The sequence below is a fragment of the Dipodomys merriami genome, unplaced genomic scaffold (genome assembly GCF_024711535.1).
Source record: "Dipodomys merriami isolate MVZ:Mamm:240054 unplaced genomic scaffold, mDipMer1.0.p SCAF_1, whole genome shotgun sequence".
In the NCBI taxonomy this organism is placed as follows: domain Eukaryota; kingdom Metazoa; phylum Chordata; class Mammalia; order Rodentia; family Heteromyidae; genus Dipodomys; species Dipodomys merriami.
Window position 1 is genome coordinate 98,639,372 of NW_027202270.1, and position 10,715 is coordinate 98,650,086.

At 41.6% G+C, this 10,715-nt stretch overlaps 1 protein-coding gene across 1 annotated transcript; it reads left to right on the forward strand.

Moving 5' to 3' along the window:
- Positions 1-7,946: 7,946 nt before the first annotated feature.
- LOC138803400 (small ribosomal subunit protein eS4-like) lies at positions 7,947-8,874 on the forward strand. The gene has a single exon (XM_069987402.1). It carries the CDS (start codon positions 8,069-8,071, stop codon positions 8,813-8,815), a length of 747 nt encoding a protein of 248 aa, XP_069843503.1. The 5' UTR covers positions 7,947-8,068; the 3' UTR covers positions 8,816-8,874.
- The last annotated feature ends 1,841 nt before the right edge of the window (positions 8,875-10,715 follow it).

The window sequence follows — 10,715 nt, forward strand, 5'->3', positions numbered from 1 at the left end:
CTGAAAGTACTGAAGGATAGGGTAGGAGAGACACTTGAACTTATAGGCACAGACAGGAACTTCCTGAACAGAGTCCCAGGGTCACAACAAATTGGAGAGAGACTGGACAAATGGGACTACTATAAAATAAAAAGTTTCTGCACAGCTAAAGTCATAGCAACCAAGCTAGAAAGACAACCAACGGAAAAAATACCAGCAATATATCAGACAAGGGATTAATATCCAGTATATATAGGGAACTCAAGAAACTAATCCTTCCCAAACCTAACAAACAAATTACTAAATGGGCAAGGGAACTAAACAGAGACTTCTCAGAAGAAGAGATAAAAATGGCAAAGAAACACATGAGGAAATGTTCACCATCGCTGGTTGTGAAGGAAATGCAAATAAAGACAACCCTGAGATACCACCTTACCCCAGTCAGAATGGCCCACATCCTAAAGTCAGCCAGTGACAAATGCTGGAGGGGATGCAGAGAAAGAGGAACGCTATTACACTGCTGGTGGGAATGTACACTTATACCACCATTTTGGAAAGCAGTCTAGAGGGTCCTCAAAGCTAAATATTAACCTCCCCTATGACCCAGCCATACCACTTCTAGGCATCTACCCTGAACAACAGGAACCAGAATACAAGGACACATGCACCTCCATGTTTATTGCAGCACTGTTCACAATAGCCAGGTTATAAAAACAACCCAGATGCCCCACCACAGATGAATGGATCCAAAATTTGTGGTATCTATATACAATGGAATATTATGCAGCCATTACAAAGGACAAAATAATGGCATTCACAGGGAAATGGATGGAACTAGAAGAAATCATGTTGAGTGAGGTAAGCCAAGAGCAAAAAGACAAATGGCACATGGTCTTCCTGATAAGTGGATGTTAAATCCAAAAATGTAAGGTGATATGACAAAGTTAACAAGACTTAAGAAACAAAGGACTTCCACTCATCTAGTCGAACCACTACTAAATAACCCCATGCTGTTGATCATATATATGGTATATATGTGCACACCGGAGGGAAACCAGGAGGACGACACAAAACTAGAGGGAATCAGGGAAAAACATACAACAGTGGGACCCATCAGCTATACTGGACATTGATCAAAATGAACTAAGCAACTCAGTGGCAGCAATAGGAGGGAGGGAATGAGTGGGAAAGAGGGAACAATTGATGCTATGCAAAAGGAAAGAAATGTATATATCACCCAATGTGGAAGAAATAACTGTATTGTCAAAGCTCATAGAACTCATAAATGTTATAGACCACGATAGACAATTTGCCCCATGAAAGTTAGAATGTGTTTGTGACTTTAACTAAGCATCACTAGCCCACAATACTGTGAAATTATGTAATCATTTAACCACAATAAAGAATTTGAAAAAAAAAGAATATAGGAATGGGGTGAATCTAGTATCATACACCTGTAATCTATATAATCTAAGCACTCAGACTCAGAAGAATCCTAAATTTGAGGCTAGCCAGGACTACACAGTTCAAGGCCCCCAATTAGTAAGACGTAAACCAAAAATCCAACACAATAAAATTTGGAATCTAATCCAGAGTTTTTATTTCCTGCATGAGAGCAGGAAATATTTCTGATTCTCTCTCCTCTCTTCCCTCCTCTCCTTCCCCCTCACTCTCCTTCCCCCTCTCTTCCTCCCTTTCTCCCCTCCTTAACACTAAATCAAACCCTTGCTAAAACGTTAAACAGTAATATAATTCAAATTTACAAGAAAACTAAATCAAGAAAAAATACAAAGATTTTGACCTTTTTTTTTAAAAAATATATCACAGATGCTATAGTTAACAGAAAAAGACATGAAAATACCTGTAATCTGTTCCCTGCTTAAGCTTGGAGAGATTAAATTTACTAAGTAGAGCCATGAAAGATCACAGACCCAAATCAACAAAATCTGCAATGTTTACTAGTTTCTTACTGTTGCTGTAACAAATTACCCCATTTCTGCGGGGTTTCCTTGGAGGGTCTCTAAGAGACAAGAGGCATCTTTTCCAGCTTCTATGGGTTGCCACAACCATGGGCTTATGGTTCCTTCCATGTGGTAAACCACTGATGGCCAGTCAAGTGTTCCTCACATCCTATCAGTCTGACACTTCCATATTTAAAGGGCTTTTGTGGTTACTCTGAGCCTACCTCTGTATGTGTATGTCTGTGTGTGTCTGTGTGTCTGTGTCTGTGTCTGTGTCTGTGTCTGTGTGTGTGTGTATGTATGAGAAAGAGTACTGTGGGGCTTGAACTCTGGGCCTGGGCGTTGTCCCTGAGCGCTTAAGCCCAAAGTGAGTACTCTCTTACATGAGCCCCAGCCACTTTCAGTTTTCTAATGGTTAATTGGAGATACAAGTCTCAGACTTTTATCGTCCAGGCTAGCTCTGAACCGCAATCCTCAGATCTCAGCCTCCTGAGTAACTAGGATTACAGGCGTGAGCCACCAGTGCCTTGCTTGGGCCTACCTGTATGTCCAAGACAATGTCTTTACGCCATACCAAACAGCACAGACCACTGTTTTGCAGCACATTCAGAATCATCTCTAAAACATACCACATTCTGAAACCTTCAAATCTCAACAAAATTTTAACTTACTCAAATTTTAAAATAAACCAAAAGAAAAAAAATAAAAATAAAATAAACCAGTGACAGAAATCTGCAACCTCGTAGTCACAGGCAGGTTCCCAAAAAGCGGGATCAGACACCGATTAGCATACTAATTCGGAAAGTACTTTGGGGACCAGCAAATCAGAGAAGGATGGGCGCTGGAAGGAAGCAGACATAGGCCCAGCCAACCCAGAGGGTCAGCACAGCTCATATGGCTTTTGCAAATTGGGTACAGAGGTTGGTCCTTCATACTCCCTGATTCATGCAATTTGTCCCCAAGAAACCAGTAAGAGCTCACTGTTTGCAGCTGAGGACAATTTCCTGAGAATGGGGACCTTGGCCAAAGCTGTAAAATAAAATGTGTGTTGCAATCTGCCCTTCACTGCTTGGAGCAGGAGAAATGGAGAGGGAGAAGGTTTGGAGATGCTCATCTTCCCTTTTCTCCCAAAGCAGAAGCCATGTCAGCTGCAAAGCACCCAAAAAAGCTTCCCTTCCCAAGAGAATGTTGGGTAGAGAAAATAAGGTTCGTTGAGAGACTGAGCTATTGAGGTGATAGAGCAAAGTCCCCATTTCCTCGGTGTGGAGGGAGATACTTCCTTCTTGGTGGAAGGAGGAGGAAGTAAGTCCAGACCTTCAACTTTAAAATCAGTAGCAGGCCAAGAGACAAATAGTACTTATCTTCTCTCATATGCAGAAACTAGATCTGAAACACTGCAGGCCATGATAAATTGTATAGGACTCTAAGCATTCACACAGTGAAACTGAAGGAAAATACCCTTAGGAAAGGAACTCAAAGGCACAACACCTATGTGCATCTGATCATATAAAATAATATTTATCGAAATGAACTCCAGGAAATGGGGAGAAATGTTTTTTTTCTTTGTTGTTTTTGTTTTCTGTCTCATTTGTTCATTTATCTGTCTTTGGGAAGGTAAGGGGGGACAGAGGGTGAACAAATGAAGCAGAGGTACTGGACAGTATGTTGGAAATGAACAACCTGTGGGTGGGGACAGGAGGGAAAAAGAGCTAGGGATGGAGTGACACTTAAAAAAGAAATGTAATTACCTGACTTAGGTGACTGTAACCCTTCTGTACATCACCTCATAATAACAATAAAATTTTAAAAATAAATAAAAAATTAGTAACAGGCCCACCCTGGAGGAACCCAGTGCTGAGCAAAGCCCTGTCCGGCCAGTAGCTATGGAGATGGTTAGTCTGGTGGCTGTCTCCAACACAATTTATCCAACCTCAGGTGGCAGAGCTGGGAGGGACACTGCCTGCTAGGGAGCAGGGCAGAAAAGTCAGTGTTAGGACTTGCCTTGAAGGTCAACACTTTGCCTGCTACTGTGAGGCTCACCACCGGGTAGACCCCAAAGGCCTCCAAGTCACAGGCCAGAGCTCACAGATGGAGCCTCTGGACCTGCCCCAGCATCACAAAGAGGCCTACATTTCGGTGGGACAGAATCATATTTTAGCCTGGTGGCATGAAGTACATCACCACCCCAAGACCAAACAAGTCCCTGCAGCTGTGAGACTCAGGTAGAGACAGCCCAGTGTCAACCTGGGAAACCAAGAAACCCTCTCTATCCAGTCTCCCCCAGCCGCACGCAGCATAGCTATTTCCGCTCTCCCTCGCTTTCTCCCCTTCTCCCTCACCCTTTTTTTCCCTCTCCCCTCTCCTGTCTTCCCTCCTCTCCTATCTCTTCTCCCCTCTCCCCTTTCTCTCTCCCCTCCTTTTTCTCCTCTCTCTCCTCTCATCTCCCATCTCCTCTCACCTTTCCCCTCTCCTTTTTCTCTTCTCTCATCTCCTCTCCCCTCTTTCTTCTCCCTTCTCTCCTCTCTTCTCAGCAATCTGTCTCTCCTGTCTCCTGTCCCAGACTGTCTCTACTCAATGCTTGCATCTTTCCATGGCCAACATTCCACATCCCTGAAACCTCAAATTGGAGTCTCCATCACAGCTTTGTACTTTGTGCTCTTAGCATCTGACTACAGGGACTCCAATCCAGCCATGCATGATCTGGTCTCTTGTACTTTCCTCTGAAATCTGGGTGGAAACCTCTGTGACCCTCCAGCTTTTGTATTCTACCTGTGTATCAAACAAGCACATGTAGATGATGTCAGTGTCTGCAGACAACTTGAGCCATAGCCAGACCCCACTGAACCATGGCTCTAAGTGACCTCAGTGCCTGGGATGCCAGGTGGTAAAAGTAATACTGGAGAAACTTCCTAGATAGCCTTAGGCAAACAAGGCCTTGGAGGCTCTTACCTTCTCAAGGGAAAGTGTAAAGAATTTTCTCTTTCATATTCTTGAGCCTGAAATGGGTGAAGTCTGACCAGTTTCTGAAAGACCCTCAAATCATTTCTCATTGTCCAGATGGAAAGTGCTTGGCTTATTTTATGTGCTAAAATGCTAACCTTATCATGTATACCTTCTTATTCACGATTTGGAAGCCTTTTTCTAGCCAGATGGCACATTTTCACATCTTTCCACTCCACCTTTTGCTCCCAGCCTCACCATGATAGCCATACATATCTTGACTGTTAGTCTGTCCTGACATTTCTCCACCCAATTAATCTAGTACTTTTAAATTCCACCTTACTCAAAGTCTTAGGACATACACAAAACATAGGTGAGTTCTTTGTCAGAATATAACACAGGTGACCTCTAGTCCAACTCCCAGTAGAGCCTTTGTTCCAGTCTGAAGTCACAAGAGACTTCACTGCCTGCATTCTTGCTCCATTCTTCAAGCTCCCACCACAATTGCCCATTAAACTTACCTTGTAGAATTAATTCTAGAGCCTCTCTACCCTGTGTCTACAAATTCTTCCTAATTCCTCCTGGTTAAAAAAAAATCAGTTCCAAGAGTTTGGTAGTAGCAGTGATCCCACTCCTGGTCCAATTTTCATGTTATTTACTTTTGCATCACTGTGACAGGATATCACATATAAATAGCTCAAAAGAAAGAAAAGTTTATTTTGGCCTATGGTTTCAGAGATGCAATGAATCGTGCCAGTGAAGGCATGCCATAGCAGAACAGATTATTTTATGGCTGGGAGGAAGCAGAGCAAATGAATATAGGAAGGGCCAGAGCAAGATACAGGCCCCAGGACATGCCTCCAGTGACCTACTTTCTCTGGCAAGGCTCTGCTAGAGAAAGGACTACCTACCTACCACTACCTACCACTTATGCCACTATTAGGAGCCCACAAGGGATTGATCTATTCATTAGGTCAGAGCCCTCTCAATCTGCCTCTGAAATCACTCCCAGTCACTCCCAGAGGTGAGATTTACGAGCTATGCTTTGGTTCTAAGCATTTCTCAGTCCAATCAAGTTGATAAGACTGGCTACCCCATTCTTCCAAATGAGTAAAGTGTCTGCTTGGGGGAAGAAAAGGAAAAAGGAGGGGTGCTCTAACTCAAGGCCTAGGAGTCTGGAGCTGGTCTCGACACGGTGATTCTCAAAGCTCAGCAGAATCCCAAGAGCTTGACCACGGGTCACAACTATAAATGGAGCCTTTGAACCTACCCCAGTACTTTTAGGTACTTCTCCAAGTCTTTCTGAGGCAACGACACCAGCTGAGGATTTGGGACAAAATGGGGCTAGGATTTCTCAATAATTCTGAACCAACAGCAGACTCACAACATACTTCAACTTAGTGCACTGCCTAAGCTAAGACAGCCAAAGCGAAGACAGGCTCAGAGAAAATAAACAAGACGCTTAGGATTTCTGGAAAGACACACACAAAATCAGAGTGTGAAGGCTGGGATAAGAAACCCTTCTCAGCACATGTAACATCACACAGTAAACACCAAGAACTTTCAGGCAACCAGTAATTCAGTTAATGCTCAAAATATGGCACCAGAAACTGACTGTGTAGTAACTGAAATGGGCAAACTCCAAGAATGAGAATTTAAAGCAGCTGTTTGAAGGAAACTTAATGAGATTCAAGAAAACAGAGAGAAATGATTCAGCACTTCATCAAAAAAAAAAAAAAAACAGAGATGAAAGCAGTTTAAACAAAAATCAAACAGAAGTCCTTGAGATAAAAAAATACACTAAATAAATAAAAGCACAAAAGAGTATCTGAGTATCATGCCTGGCATGCACAAAGTCTGAATCTCCAGCACTGAAAAATAAGTTACAATAAAATGAAAAACAGAATAGAGCAAACAGAAGGAAGAATTAGTGAGTTGAAATACAGGCTATTTGAAAATACAGCCAGGAAAAGAGGTAAAGAGAAATGAAGAAAGCTTCTGGAAACTTTGACAGCAGTAAAGGAGCAAATATCCAAGTTACTAGATCAAGAGGGACTAGAAAATTCCAAAAGCTTATTCAAAGAGATAGTAAGAGAAAACTTCCTAAGCCTAGAGAAAGAAACAAATATCCAGATACAAAAAGTATAAATTAGGGCTGGGAAGGTGGCTCAGTGGTAGAGCACTTGCCTTGCATGCTCAAGGCCCTGGGTTCGATTCCTCAGCACCACATAAGAAAAAAGCCGGAAGTGGCGCTGTGGCACAAGTGGTAGAGTGCTAGCCTTGAGCTGAAGAGCTGAGGGACAGTGCCCAGGCCCAGAGTTCAAGCCCCACAACCGGACCCAAAAAAAAAAAAAGTATAAATTAATTAACAACAAATCAGATTGAATTCAATCAAATTTATCCCAAAACATAACAGAGCAAGAAGAAGACATCTAAAGCTAAAATGTAGGGAGAAATGGAATACAAGTGTAGAGGTTTTATTACTATTTGTCTCTTTTTTCTTTCATCCTTATAATCATGTTAAACTCCTACCATCTCAGAATGGCTTGTTGTACTGAAAGATGTGTTTTTTGCAAAGTTCATAGTAACCACAAAGCAAAACTATAATAAAGAAACCAAAAATAACAAACAAGCAACAAAAACACACTACTAGATTAAATTACTATAGCCACAAAGACAGACTATAAGAGAGAACAGAATTACAATAAAATTGGAAACAAGTTTAAACAAAATGTTGTCAGGCACTGATGGCTCTTGCCTGTAATCCTAGCTGCTCAGCAGGCTGAGATCTGAAGATCACAGTTCAAAGCCAAACCCAAGCCAGGAAAGTCCATTAGAGTCTTATCACCAAAAAGACAGAATGTACTAAGATCTTACCTATAACTGAGAATGTGGCTCAGTGGTAGAGCTCCTACTAAGCAATAAGGCCCTCAGTTCAAAAAAAAAAAAAAAAATAGTATATACCTAGGATAGTCCTGGCAGAGAATCCTAATAGCTCAATAGCTATGCACATATAGCCATACAAAATGATGCTAATTGAAATGAACTCCAAGAGTTAATCGGTCTCTGGAGTCCGCTCTCTTGAGGTGTAGGAGTAAAGCTCTGAGATCTTCTGGTACCTCTCCGTGCCTCAAGTTCGACTTTGACTGTCTTTTGATTCTCACCCGCCTCTTAACTGACGTATAGTCATGGCTCGTGGTCCCAAAAAGCATCTGAAGCGGGTAGCCACTCCAAAGCATTGGATGCTGGATAAACTGACTGGTGTATTTGCTCCTCGGCCATCCACTGGTCCCCACAAGTTGAGAGAATGTCTGCCTCTCATCATTTTCCTTAGAAACAGACTTAAGTATGCCTTGACAGGAGATGAAGTAAAGAAGCTTTGCATGCAGCGCTTCATTAAGATCAATGGCAAAGCCAGGACTGATATAACTTACCCAGCAGGTTTTATGGGTGTCATAAGCATTGACAAGACAGGAGAGAATTTCCGTCTGATCTATGACACCAAGGGTCGCTTTGCTGTCCATCACATTACATCTGAGGAGGCCAAGTACAAGTTATGCAAAGTGAGAAAGATCTTTGTGGGCACGAAGGGAATCCCTCATCTGGTGACCCACGATGCTCGCACTATTCGATACCCTGACCCTCTCATCAAGGTAAATGACACCATTCAGATCAATCTGGAGACTGGCAAGATAGCCGATTTTATCAAGTTTGACACCGGCAACCTGTGTATGGTGACCGGAGGTGCTAACTTGGGAAGAATTGGTGTGATCACTAATAGAGAGAGGCATCCTGGTTCTTTTGATGTTGTTCATGTGAAAGATACCAATGGCAATAGCTTTGCCACTCGGCTTTCTAATATTTTTGTTATTGGCAAAGGCAATAAGTCTGATTTCTCTTCCCCGAGGAAAAAGAATCCGCCTCACCATTGCTGAAGAGAGAGATAAGAGGCTGGCAGCCAAACAGTGCAGTGGGTAAACAGAGCAGGGGGTGAACTCTGTTCCAGGTGGTATGTTCTAGAGGATATGTCTTTTTACATAAAGTTAATAAAAGATGGTTAACTTTAAAAAAAAAAAAGAAAGAAATTAACTCCAAGACATAGAAACAACAGGTCTTTTTTTTTCCTTTGGTTGTTGACCTTGTTGTCACCGATGTACTGTATCTAGTTCTTTCTTATTTTATTTCATTTTTCTTTTTCTATTGGTTTATCCCTGGCAATTACTGACTTTGATTCTGATACCATGTCTCTTGTATACACATTTATCTGATTTGGGGAGGGGAAGGAGAATAACAAAATGCTGAAATAAGGACAAAGGATGGCCCATTGCAAGAATTATACTCACAGGACACTATGTTGGAAATGAACTTTACAACTTTGGGGGTGGAGGGAGGAATAGGGGAGGGAAAGGATAGTAGGAGAAAAAGGAGGGGGTAACAATGTTCGACAAGAAATGTACTCATTACTTTACTCATGTAACGGTAACCCCTCAGTACAGAATCTTTACAATAAAAGAAAAGAAAAAAAAGAATTAGAGTAATTGAATAAGACAGAAAAGAACCAGATCCAAACATTATATTGTTGAATATCATTTTATTCCATGGGGCATGAGCACCTCTCTTATAAAAGGCCCAACAAATGAATTTCTGGTGCTCTCCAATTACTCAACTATTTAAATCTATACATAAGATTGCATCCAGCTAATATTCACTATTTGGAATTTAGAAGCTGTTGTTTGCTGCACTTGTAAAGATATGTGCAGACTAATAGTGAAGGAAAGAGATAAGTTATTCTACACAAACCCCAAGTAAAACAGAATGCAAAAATTATATCAGGCAAGACATAATTTAAATCAAAAACAGTTTTAAAAAAAGAACAAAAGGGCTGGGAAGGTGGCTCAGTGGTAGAGCGCTTGCCTTGCATGCATGAGGCCCTGGGTTCGATTCCTCAGCACCACATAAGCAAAAAGAAAAAAAAAGCCGGAAGTGGCGCTGTGGCTCAAGTGGTAGAGTGCTAGCCTTGAGCTGAAGAGCTGAGGGACAGCGCTCAGGCCCAGAGTTCAGGCCTCACGACCGGACCCAAAAAATAAAAAATAAAAAAATAAAAAAAAGAACAAAAGAGTAAAAGGGTCCATGTAGCAATAATCAATCATTCTAATTATACATGCACCAAGTATCAGAAAACTCAAATATATCAAGCAAATGATTATACAACAAAAAGGAAAGCTAGACTACAACAAAGTAATAATAGGAACCTTAACCCCCATTTTCAACAGTGAGCAGGTCACACAGACATCCAGTCAACAAAGAAACTGTAGTTAAATTACACCCTAAACCAAATGGCCCTAAGACACATCTACAGACTATGCTATACAATACATGGGGAACACAGGTGCTTTTCAACAGAATGTGGATCATATGATAAGCCACAAAATGACTTTCAACAATTTTTTTGGAAAAGGTAAAACCACATCAACTACCATTTCCAATCACAATATAGTAAGTTAAAAATTCATAACAAGAAAAGCTTTGGAAACTAGGCTAAGAATAGAAGTCAAACAACTAATTTTTGAGCAACCAATGGACCAAGGAAGAAATCAAAATAGAAATGTATAGGCAACTCTTGTTCCTGTTTCATTTTTCCCTTTTCCCTATGCTTTGGGCCTGAATAGGTCCCCTGTAGTGCTTAGGGTAGAGGCCTGGATTCCTGCCTCAAGATCTTTGCTCCTCACAGTCTGCCTGGCCTGACTTGGCCCTGCCTGGAAAGGTAGACCAAAGACCCAGGACTTTCTCAGTAACCCATTCCACATCCCAGTCAACTATGGTCTGTTTTTCAGT

Bases quoted from the DNA above. Each gene is read 5' to 3' on its own strand.
- LOC138803400 (XM_069987402.1), top strand. From the start codon at position 8,069: ATGGCTCGTGGTCCCAAAAAGCATCTGAAGCGGGTAGCCACTCCAAAG.